Below are 12480 nucleotides of genomic sequence, written 5' to 3'. Positions count from 1 at the left end.
GTGTTTCATGAATCGATTCCGGTTGAGTGCGAAGACATTGCACAATGAGCCCGCTGTCCTTGGCCCCCCACTTTCCGGACTTCTCCCCTTGTTCATTATAAGATGATTAGTGCTCTCCATCGCTCTCGAAAACCGCCGCCAGAGCTCAGCGCGGTTCTGTTATCCTGGTTCCGAAGAGGAGTCTTAGTTAATGGTGTCATTAGGGGCCCATTTGGGGACACATTCATCACGGCTAATTTCATGCCGGAGTACAGAGACCCGGCACGAGAAGAATCCAATAGGAAGTCAAGAGACACTGGGAGAGTCCACACCCACGTCCCAGGGGACCCTCAACGAGTCTCCGGGCCACGTTCCCTAGCTGGAGAAACAGCACATCGTCAGAAGGGGCCTATACCCGGCACTCTGATGCCCATGGACACAGAGCACAGTACTAGGACTCTTTGATGTTGGTTCCTCCTGAAGTCTACCTTAAGTCCTTTCTGATTTAACTTAACAACAACAAAAGCCCCCAGCTGGTTACCAGAGGCTCTTTCACTGGTGACACCGGCACCTTCCTGATGGTCACCTGTCACCCCACCCCAGGGTCAGCCTGAGGATTCGGGTTTGGTGCTATGACTGACTTGTTTACGTCATGTTACGTCATGTTACGTCATGTTAACTTCCACTGGGCCAAAACCCGGGGCTTCAGGGTTGGGGTTCACCCAGAGGCGCCTGGAGGAAAAGGCGTGTTCCCACGCCTTTCTACTCTCACACTTGTAGGCTCCGCAGAGTCAGAATCAACTCAGCAACCACGAGTTGGGTGGGAGCGATGCCAACCCCGCGGCTTCCAGTTCCTTCCGACTGACAATGACCCGACAGGCCAGAGCAGAGCCTCCCCTGTGGGCTTCCCAGGCGGTACATCTTCATGGAAGCAGACAGCCTCCTCCTTCTCTCAAGGAGAATCTGCTGGGTTTGCACTGCTTACCTTGCGGTCAGCAGCCCGACCCTGCCACCCACTCCACCACCAGTGCACCTAAAAAGAAAATCCCATTCCGTCAGGGAGCAGGGTGGTGAGAGGCTGGGCGGATGCTCTCCCTTCTTGTCGAAGCTGCACCTTTCTGCTCACATACCTGCCTATGTTCCTGGGGAGCCTGGCAGCACAAAGGGCCCCCCACCCCTGGGCTGCTGACTGAACGGGAGCAGGTTCTCGTTCACACCCAGAGGTGCCGCAGAGGAAAGGCCTGGTGACCTGCCGCCAGCAAAGTCAGCCCCTTGCAAACCCGAGAGAACACGGGTCTGCTCGGACACACAGACCCGTGCTGTTCCACAGCAGAGGCCTTTAAAGGTAAATAGAGGCCACGCCACATAAGACGTGGATAAACGTCAGCACGAGTATGAAGAGAAATGCTCGAAATATCTGTCACTATGCACAGCGTCTTCCAGCAGGCAGCCCACGTGGGGACCAAGCTGAGGTCCAGGTCTGCCCTGGGCACTGGCCTCTGGGAAGGCAGAGCTCTGCTGAACCATGTTGGCAACTGGGCAGATTCGACAGGAGCTGTCGGGGACAGGGTGTTGATGTTAATGGGGGAGGAAGACGCAGCAGAAGAGGTAGGAAGGGCCGTAGCACACCCAGAAACTGTCCCTGAACGGTGGGCGCATGTGAACTGAGGCTGCTGTGTGTTTTGCTGTGGGGGTCTCCCCAACAACGCATCCTGGGGCTGGGGTGAGCTCAGCACTTACGCAAGGTCAGAGTTCAGAACGCTTAGGAAACGAGCAGAAAGGGAGGCAGGAAGGAAGTGGCACTGTAATGTTGGCGGGGAGGGGTGTGGGGGTGGCAGTCGATGGGATGGGACCAACAACGGGTGTGTGAACCGTTGAATGGAAGGCTGAGCGGAACCATTCACCATTAAAATAAAAACAGGAAGACACTTTCTCTGTGTGACCGATTCTTTCTTTACAAAGGGCCCAGCGCACATGAACCCCTGAAAAGCGCGGGGCAGGGGGGACCTCCAGTGGACGTCACTCCTTGGCCCCAGGGATGAAGACACCATGTGAGGGCGGTGGCAGGCCACATCCCTGTGCTCTGGGACCGGAGGCCCGCCTTCCTTCACGTGGGGCCTTCTGATCTTCAAAGTGCTTTCTAGTCTGTCACGTGCTGTTTTCTGCACCCTATGAAGCCAGTGGACCTAACTGGGGCCAGCATCCCTTGACCCACAGCCTCACAGACAGAGGTCCATCCAGGACAGCACCGGGACCTGGGACCTGAGCCCAGAGCTCCGGAATTTTCCACGCTTTCCCCTGCCCAGCATCTCCACCCGCTGCGCCCAACTTCCCCACTCATGTCATCTCAAGGTGCCAGGTCGTGGGAAGAAGAAAAGGCAGTTGACTCAAAGCTCACATAGCCACCCGGCTGGTCAGATTGTAGAAGACCTAGTGACATTTCTGCGGAGGACCAGTGCCTACTGTCGGCTAAGGGTTGGGGGTCCCAGTCACAGCCAAAGAGGGAAGAGAACCACCACAGGCCCGGGGTGGGGACAAAGGAGAGGTGAGCAGAGAAGTCTACCTTTCCGTCTTCACAGTGAACGCAGACACCTGCTAACAGGGCTGCCCCCAGGTGCAGGTGATGACCGGGGAGGGTGCCTGGGAGCCCTCAGGACCGGTCTGCCGGGGGTGGGGGGTTGGGACAGCTGCTCCTCCTCAGCTGGACCAAGAACGTAGACCCAGCGCTAACCGTCAAACCTCGTGATGAGTCACAGGAATTGCAAAACTCCGTGTGGTCTGGCGACACGACGCTCTTTCCTTTGTGGTGCCGCGTCACAGGAACACACTGAGCAGGTCTCCCCTCTCCCCTCCCCCCCGCCCCAGCCCTCTCAGGGACCATGATCTAAGCGCCTGTGTCTGGGAAGGGAGATGGAGCGCCGACCACTGGCCACAGCTGCCCGCCTCATCCCATATGTCCAGACAGCAGTGCCCAGAGGGGCTGCGCACGCCTGTGGCCTACAACCCCCAAATCACACTAGGTAGTCCCCCTCACCCACCCTAGCCATGTAGCGCCCCTCCACCTGCTCCCCGGGCAGCTTCATGCTGGTCTCTGGGCTCCTCCCTAGCCGTCATCCAGCTCTGATGCACAAAAGTGATGGGACAGCAGGAGAGGCGGGGGGGGGGGGCAGCCTGCATGTCCAGAAGATACAAGAGGCCACCATGGGAGCAGGGGGAGCAGCAGTGGGCAAGGCTATGGTTTAGTGCTTCTCAACCTTCCTAAGGCCGCGACCCTTTCATACAGTTCCTCATGTTGTGGTGACCCCCCCCCCCAAACCATAACATTATTTTCGTTGCTACTTCATCGCTGTCATTTTGCTATTGTTGCGAATTGGGCGGCCCCTGTGAAAGGGTCATTTGATCCCCAAAGGGGTCTCGACCCACAGGTTGAGAACCGCTGGTTTGGGAGGAGCTTATCTGTGAATACGCTGCTCATCAGCAGGGTCCTAACGCTCTTCCTCTATACCAGACGTGTGGAACTGGCGGCCCGCAGGCCACTTGCGGCCCCCGAGGTAACTTCCTGTGGCCTACGATGCTCTGAAATGAAACGTAAAGAGGAACTGTGTGTGCGGTATTGCCTCGATCTCCCCTTAGCGCTATTTCATTCATAACTATTTTTTCTACTTTCATTTTATTTCAGAGCATCATGGCACACAACCTCAGGGGCCTCATGTGGCCCGGGGGCCACCAGTTTGACACCCCTGCTCTAGACTAGTTCTCCGAGACCACAGGCTACAGTATTCCAAAGCTGGGCAAGGCACCTGGCAGCTCAGACTACTGGCCTGGTGGATGGTGGTGGGAAGGTAGAAAAATGGGAAGCAGGAAGAAAGGGTGAAAGAATGGATGGATGAACAGCTGCATGCATCAGTCAGGCTGAGCAGGTGGATGGAAGGAAGGATGAATGGATTGATAGGACAGACAGAAGAAAGGGTGGCTGGATGGACTGGGCAGATGAAAGAATGAATGGGTGGATGGATGAGTACACAGATGTTTATGTGCATCCATGAACACAGACTGCCTTATAGATGGTGGTTAGGAGGATAGATGGGTGGATGGATGGATGGATGGAAGTACAAATACATACATGCATGGATGGATGGGCTCACATTTGCAAACATGCATGATGAAAACAGGCATTGACATATATGAATTGATTGGTGGTTTAGAAGGATAGATGTAAAGATGAATGGATGGGTAGATAGATGGGTGGATGGATGGATGGATGGATGGATGGATGGATGGATGGATAAGTGGATAGATGGATGGTTAAGTGGATGGATGGATAGATGGATGGATGGATGGGTGGGTGGATGGATGGATGGATGGATGGATGGATGGATAGATGGATAGATGGATAAGTGGATGGATGGATGGTTAAGTGGATGGATGGATGGATGAATGGTTAAGTGGATGGACGAATGGTTAAGTGAATGGATGGATGGACAGATGGAAATACACAGATGCATATATGCATACTTGGAAACAGGATGGATATATGGGTGAGCAAGGAGGGAGGGAAGTGGAATGGGAAGTAGGAGGGGGTAAAAGGCACGGGACTTGCTGACTCCAAACTGGGCAGCAACAAAGAGCCCAGCCTTCTGAGGCACCAGTCAGGGTCAATTCCTGGCCTGGCCACTTCCCAGCGGTTTTGACCTTCACCCCATGTATTGTCTTAGTTCTTCTTATTTTTTAGTCCGTGAAGCAGAGGTGACCAGAACAGCGCTACGCATGCAGGATGCCGTAAGGATTCCTCCGATCACGTCTCCAGAGTACTTGTCAGCGTGTCTGACACAAGGTAAACACTCAAGAACAGAAATCAGCATCAGCATCGTGACCGCCACCATCACCACTCTATTACACCACATGTGCTTCTTGAGCAGGGGCCCCTTGTGCATCGGTTCCCCACCCCACGCCCCTTCCCTGCCCAAACTCAGGTCTTCTGAGTTTAAGCAAGGTGCCACCTGGCTAGGGATTACAGCCACGGATTCCTCTGGGGTCAAGGACCCCTGGTTACCCGATTACCTCGTTAGCACCCCTTGACACATTAGCTGGGATTAGGTGTCCAGATAAGCCAGCGGTCACCTGGCTGGGACAAGGCAGGTCTGAATCAGAACACTTTTATTACCCTCAGAGGACCCGTGGGCTCCCGGTGCCCGCTGCTGGCGAGGCCCCCTCCTCCCCTGCTCCTGGCAGAGCTGCAGCGGCTGGGCTGGTTCCCTGCCACCTCCTATGCAGTCTCTGGCTTCCGATGGAGGAGGAAGGCAGCTTAACCACAGAGATCCGGGCACCACGCGATGCGTATCTGTGGCCCAACGGGTAGTTTCTGTTACAGGAGGGAGGATGTGTCCACAAGACAATCTGTTCGGCATGTTGGGGGAGATGGCGCCTACCCTGGCTCAGCTCTTGTCGCCAGGCCAGGGGTTCCTTCGGAGAGCACCACAGAGCGAGTTTATCTGAAGGCGTGGACAGCCGCTCACAGGACAAGAGCAATGGGAAGACCCTTCCCACTGCGGCCAGGAGGCCCAGGCCCCTTTGCCTTGAGCCCTGGTCAATGAGAGTGAGACTCCAAGAGCCTTCTCCTGCCGAGCCCACCATTCACAGGCAGGCATTCTGCCAACACTCAGACAGAAGTCACTACACTACACGGGGGCGCTTTTCCTTCCCCAGGACTGTCACACCCTGCCCTTGAATGGGATGTTTGGATCCAATCAACTACTACCGTGCTTCCTTCAGGGAGTCCTGGGGGATCCAGAATCGGAATCCCCACGGGACACTTGCAGGAGGAAGGTTGTAGAGCGGAGCAAAAGGTGAAGTGCGCAGTACTACGCAAAACGTACACTGGTCACATCCACCCACCCAGACTGGGGTATCGGAGGTCAGGACTGGCCCATCGACCTCAAGAGCTCACAGTCACCCGGAGACCTTACGGGATAGCTCTACTCTGCAACAACATGGGGGGGACAGCCTGAGTGGGGATCAACTGGAACACAGCTGGTGGTGGTGACAGACGGAACCATTAGGGAAACACAGACGAAGAGGGTTCAAATCCCAACTCTGCCGTTTGGAACTGCACCTTGGGCGCGCTGCTCACGCTCCCAAGCCGGAGTCCCCCCTAAAGCATGAGGGTTAAATGAGGACATGGAGCAATCCTGAGAACAGCGGTTCTCAACCTTCCTGAGGCCGCGACCCTTTCATACAGCTCCTCGTGTGGTGGTGACCCTCGCCCTCCCCAACCATAAAATGATTTCTGTTGCTACTTCATCACTGTAAGTTTGCTACTGTTATGAATCGGGTGACCCCTGTGAAAAGGTCATTGGACCCCCCCAAAGGGTCGTGACCCACAGATTGAGAACCGCTGGTCTACAGGAAGTACCATAACAACCGGCTATTGGAACTACAAGAGCACACACCTCAGAGGGGCCCACGTTTCGCGTACACACAGAGTCCGAACCGGTGCATGGTACGCAGCTCCTGGGAGGGGGGCTTTGGGAGCGGGACCTTCTCCTAGTCTCATTATTTAGAGGTCTGAGTCTATAAGCACGGCCTGTCTTCAGCTTCTCCAGGGCTGGCAGATTTCTGAAAATCTGCACCCAGAAAGGAGCCACGAGGCAGAGAGACGTGTCAAGACTCACGGGGCTGCATCGAAGTCCTCCAAAGGCCTTCAAAGACAGTTTCCGTTGGGGGCCTGAACCCCGGCTCTGCTGCTCCACCGCTGGTGACGGTCACAAGTCAGATGCTTTAGCATCAGGACCTCAGTCCCCTCACCTGTGGACGGGGGGCAGCGGCGGTTCTAACTCAGAGTTGGGCGGCCTCCGTGACCCAGAGGCGTGATGTCTGCCAAGCCCTTTTATTCCATCCGTGAGACCCGTCATTTCTAGTTAGGTGTCCTTAGGCCCCAGTATGTAGGACGTGACATCTCTTTTTAATATGGCACAGGCAGAGTACCTGCACGATGCTTGGCATACAGACGGTGCTCAATGTGTGTCGTCGGTGCACTCCAACCTGCACACCCCCGAGGAGCTGGATGCAGCCTCCAGCCTGGGGTGGCACTCAAGGCCCACTCTGGGTGGGGAGTGGGGGAAGGGGGGATGAACAATTGTGGCAAACTGGTTATTTTCAAACAGACCTGGAATGCCCTTTGATGATCAACAGCTCCCACTTGTGGGTTCATTCTACAAAGAGCTCCATGTGTACATGAGTCTCCGTCTCACGCTCACACCGCCCTCTGAGGTGCAGAAAATCCACGGGGCCTGCCCATGATTGTGGCAGCCACCAGTGCAAAGCTGGACTCGAACCCGGGGACGTCAGGCCTGAGGATGCGTAAGGGAGTGGCTCTTGTTGGTGCCTGACCTGTGCTCGTGACCTTTCCTCCTATTCCCACCTTCTGTCCTTTGAACCTGAGAGACTTGTTGCTGTTGATGTCTTGGATTTCCCCCTAAGACTTTTCTTTTTGTCTCACGAGACAGGGAGCTGGCTCAGCCGAAGCAGAGAGATGTGAAGGTCAAGGCAGAAGCACATGGGTCAATTGCCAGGATTCCTGCAGCAACGACAGAGCCCCGTCAGCCCTCCCCGTGAAGCCCCAACGCTGTGCAGTTCCATTTTTCTGCTTGTAGATTTATGTCCCCACTGATTGTAGACAGTAAGCAGGAGGGCCCCTGCTTCAGATGCTGTTAGGGGTATATTTGTACCCCGGGAAAACACGTGCACGCACACGCACGACCCCGCACAGGCGCAGCTGCCCACACCAAATGCCCTTATCCAGTGACATCACAGAGCAGTCTGGACAACCCCCACCAACGACGAAGGGTCGCTTTAGTTCCTTCTCTGAGCGAGAGTAGCATGCGGCCACCTCGCCTTCTGGAAGATGCAAAAGAGACTTGATGAACTGAATTAAGTGGGAGAGGGTTGGAAGGACATCAGTGACCTATGTGAAGAGAGGGCTTCAAAGAGTTTGCAGAAGAAGAAAAAACACACCATCATCTTCTGATCCCATGCGTCCATGAACGTTTGGAAGCCCCGTTGTAGAGTTGTCGTTATATATGTTTGCATCTGTCACGTCTATATTTGCATCTGTCACATGTATATTTGCGTCTGTCACATGTATATTTGCATACAACATCCCCCCCATGTATGTAATAACTTCTATTTAGCTATTTCAATGGTTTTCCAGTATATTATTAAGCAGATGGCAACATGCACCGTCAGGTAACTATCGTTCAGTGATGCATCTGTCTGTACACAACAGCGCAATGCTCAGACAAAATAAAACCCCGCCGAGCGTATGAAGAAGAAGGGAAAGGAGAACCATCCATAAATTTCCCTCTGTTCTCTCTCTAATCTCGAAAGTTCTGAGTAGCGGGGGAAGAAACGCTATACCTCTGAGCTATTAGAAGCAGAGGCGATGTGGATACAGCGAGGTGATTTTTCAAAGTCACTGCCACCGGTACCATCTGAGAAAGTCCCGAGTTATCTGAGTAATGTAGAGCATGAGGAATTTCAGCCCGGAAAAATCAACATTTCAAAGGGGTCAGACAATACAGAAGCCCCATTCTGCTTTAAGGGGGGGGGGGGGAATAGGGTAGGGGAGGGACTGTGGAGGGCAATTCAAAATTAGGTTTCTTCAATGAACCTTCCAGGGGATCAATTAATCTCAGGCACAAGGACTTCAAGAGCTCCGTGAGGGAAAGCAAAGATACATTCTGAAGAGGAGTGGGCCCTGTGCTTGTCTGAGCTCCCTGGAGAATCCATTCGTGCCTCCTGCCAGTTTTTTCCCTACCCCCATCAGGGGCTCTCCCCTCTGCTTCTTAAACCCTGAGAGGACAGAAGAATCACAGCTTACTGCAGAGCCAGGGAGCCGGACCCGTGTGGAGACCACTGTCATTCTACCAGACAACTGGTAAGTTGGCAAGTTGGGGACAGGGCGTGGGGGTGGAGGGAACAGGGGGAACCTGGCACTTCCATTCCACTGCTGGGTCCGCCCATCCTTCAGGGCTTACTGGGCTTGAGGCGCTGGGTGCTGCTTTTTGGCATCTTAAATGCACCCAGCAATCCAATCGAGGTCCTTCTCCTACAAATGGAGTAGCCCCCAACATATCGTGGGGTGTGCAGAGACACTGAGAAACTAGTTTTATATAAGGGAGCGTTCTGTAAACCTAACCACAATGCATTCGCCAGCAAGGGCTACGTTCTGGATTCTGCCTGACACTGAGACACACCCACCACCAGCTTGCTGGAGTGGATGCATGTCCACCAGATGCAAGGACCCCCTCACCCCCTCCACTCCCACCCCACACCCAACTGGGAGCTCTGGCTCAGGAGCAGCACCCACAAGGCATATGCCTCCCAACTCCCTCTATAAGAGCCATCTAGTAAAAATTGTGTGCTTTTTCTTTTTCTTTTTTTTGGTATGACCCATTCTGAATCTGCTTCTAAGGCGTCACACTGGCAGCTCTGGCGGGGTCTGGAAGACAAGGCGCCCATTGGAAGGGTCTTCCTGGCTTTCAAAACTCTGCCCCTTCCAGTCTGTGCCTTGACTGTAACCCAAGCCCCTGCTCGAGCAGACTTTGGGGACAGCCTGCCCCCTTCTGGTCTCCTTGAGCTCCACAGAAGGGCAGGGGCTGGGTGGGCACCGCAGCTCCACCCAGCCCTTCTGAACTGTGGCCTGAGTGCCTGGGGGGGTGGGGGGAGGTGGGAGAGGGTAGGTGGAGAGGAGAGAAAGGACAAAGTCAGAAAGGAAGAACAAATCTAGACCAAGAGGGACAGCAGGGAAGACAGCCACAGGGCGTGGAAGACAAGAAATGATTCGCAAGGTACAGGAGACCTTCGATGTGTGGGTAGGGTAGGGGGGCTAGTGACTGAACGGGGAGAAGCAGCAGTTGCACAAAAGCAAACGAACTGGATCTCCCAGAGACAACAGAAAAGACCAGCACATGCTCCCAACTTCCCAGGTGCAAACCTTATAGGCTTTGCTGTTGGGTGAGGGCTCGAGATGCTGGCCTGAACCCACAAAGAGGCCCCGAGGACTGGGTGCATGGGAGGGAGGGTTATGAAGACGTGGGCATCCCAGCCCCTCCCTTCTCTCTACCTGTTTCAACAGGTGCTATTTTCACCCAAAGGCATCCACCCAGATGCAAGGGATACCGTAAGCCCATCCCCTTTCCCCCTCCACCCCCCTGAACCTACGTGTTCCCAAACCGGGCACATGCTTCTGAAGCCCGCCGGGCCCACCTCCCAGACTGGCGCCCAACCTCAAAGGCACTTCAAGTTGCATTTCTGCCCCTGTACAGCACTCTGGGCTCAGGGAGTTCAGAGACAGCCTCTCCAAGTGCCCTTGGCCATAAGGGAAGAGGCTGAAGGTTGCTGGGTGTGTTCTGATTCTCCATCAGGAGTCCCACCCCACTCTCTTCCCGGCGACAGACACAGAGCTGGCAGGCAGGCAGCAGCATGAAATGCCACCACGCCGTCTCACTTCATGTCCTCAGCTCCCAGGCACACAGAGGGCAGGCGGCCAGCATGCTGAAGAAGTTCAGCGGAACAGAAAGCCCCAAGGCAGACTGCCGAGAGGGCTGCCAACGTGATCAACCATACAGACCTATGCTCCCCTCCAAAGAGCCTCAAAAGGCACCCCCCTCCCCTCGGTATCTGCTCTTCCCCAAGGATTAGGGCATGGCTGAGGAATCGACCGGCAGACAGACACGTAGAGCATCAGTAAGTCTGCCGACAGACACTCACGCCCATGGGGAACAGAGCCCTTGGGCCAGAGCGGGACTCTGACCTCCCCAGGAGAGGCTGACCACCCGAGAAGGCGTGGAAGCATCTTTGAAGAAGTTGGGGGCCGGGATGAAGCCTTGTCACCCCCCATTCATCATCCTGAGGGTCCAAGAAGGAACCCTTCACAGCCCAGATGAGCAGAGAAACCCCAGAGAAGCCACGGCAGTGTCACTGGTCAGACCCACGCCAGCCACACAGAGACTGGATAAGGGGATAGCGACAGACAGGGCAAAGGAAGGTCCAGGCTCTGAGGCTGGGGAGCATGATGAGGTGGAATGAGAAAGAGGGCCTTAGGTGGCAAGGTTAGAGGCATTCAGGGGCAGAGGGTAGGCAACAGGGACATCCACAGAAGCCCGGGGATCCAAAGTGCGCGGGAGCACCCACAAGACTGATTCAGGGGCATTTGGGGGGACTTGGGACACCGGCCCCAGGACCCCTTCCAGACAGAGCCAAGGCGAATGCCAAGGAGGCAGGCAGGCGGGGCTGAGCTGTCTGCACCCTGCTCTAAGAGGCGGCTGAGCACCCCGGTCATCGACACCCACAGCACAGGGCAAGTCAGGGTGCCCCACGCGAGTGGCAGGGGACAAGGACCCGGCCAGGATCCGGTCCTCCCAAAGCACCTCCTTCCGAGGTAACTTCCCCAGACCCCAAGGTGGCAGTCCTGACTCCTGGGGCTGGGAGGGATCCCCCGCGCCGGTGAAACCGGAGCTGAGAGGAGCCCCTGGGCGTGGGGAGTCCCGATCTGCAGGGCCGGGGTTCGCGAGTGGCTGGGGGCGTGTGGGGAGGGGGCGCGAGTGGAAAGGGCATCTTACCCGCGCCCGGGCGGCCAGTGCGCCCCGGCTGGCCGGCAGCTGCGCGCGCGGTTCTCCGGGGCCGCCTGCCCGCGCCCGCGCTAGGGGCCCCCGTCCTCCGCCGCCGCCACCGCCGCGTCCTCGCGCTGCAGCCGGCTCGGCGGGCAGGTCCCGGCGCTCGCGGCGCGGGGCCGGGGCCGGGGGCGGCTGCTCGGCGCCGCCGGCCGCTGCGCCCCCCCGGCGCTCGCCGGCCCCGGAGTCGAGGCTGCTGAAATTCCACACGACCAGCGTCTGCAGCAACAGCACGGTGAGCGCCGCCAGCAGCGCCGAGTGCGAGCGCCGGGCCAGCCTCCGGGCGCACGGCGCCGCCACCATCTTCGGAGCGCGGCGAGCGAGCGGGGCGCGGGGACCCCGGCGCGCTCCGGGCCGCCCCCGCGCTCCCCGCGGCTCCGGCGGCCGCCGCCGCTGCTGCTGCTGCTGCTGCTGCTGCTGCTCGGGCTCCGCTCGGCCGCCGCCGCCGCCTCGGCTCGCCGCTGCTCCTCCTCCGCCGCCGCCGCCGCCGCCGCCTCCACCGCCGCGGCGCGGAGTTTTCAGACGGGCAGGGACCCGCACGTCACCAGGAGGAGGGGAAGGCGGGGAGGCGGGGAGCGCGGAGGCCGCGGAGGGGGCGCTGGGCTCGCGCTCGGGGGAGAGGCGCGCGGCGCGGCGGGGGACTCAACCCGATGGCCCCCTCCAACCTTCCCAACCTCCCCACCCCTCTCCAGGGTGAAGGGGTAGGTGCTGGGGAGGGGGGGGCCCGAGGCGAGGGACGAGGGGCGGGGCAGGGGGCGGGGCCGAGGGAGGGGAGAGGAAGGGGGTGGGGACAACTAGAAAGGACAGGCACTCCCCCCCCCACCCGCTC

At 57.2% G+C, this 12480-nt stretch overlaps 1 protein-coding gene across 2 annotated transcripts in view; it reads right to left on the bottom strand.

Moving 5' to 3' along the window:
• Positions 1 to 12132, bottom strand: part of XYLT1 (xylosyltransferase 1) — a 330985-nt gene extending 318853 nt beyond the window's left edge. For both annotated transcript variants that reach the window (XM_075564553.1, XM_075564554.1), the window contains exon 1: positions 11601 to 12132. In XM_075564553.1, the coding sequence (XP_075420668.1) occupies positions 11601 to 11954 (354 nt within the window). In that variant the 5' untranslated portion in view covers positions 11955 to 12132. The remainder of the gene's footprint in view (positions 1 to 11600) is intronic.
• Between the last annotated feature and the right edge of the window lie 348 nt (positions 12133 to 12480).

This window comes from Tenrec ecaudatus, chromosome 12 (genome assembly GCF_050624435.1).
Source record: "Tenrec ecaudatus isolate mTenEca1 chromosome 12, mTenEca1.hap1, whole genome shotgun sequence".
Lineage (NCBI taxonomy): Eukaryota > Metazoa > Chordata > Mammalia > Afrosoricida > Tenrecidae > Tenrec > Tenrec ecaudatus.
This window is presented reverse-complemented; position numbering and strand designations above follow the sequence as displayed.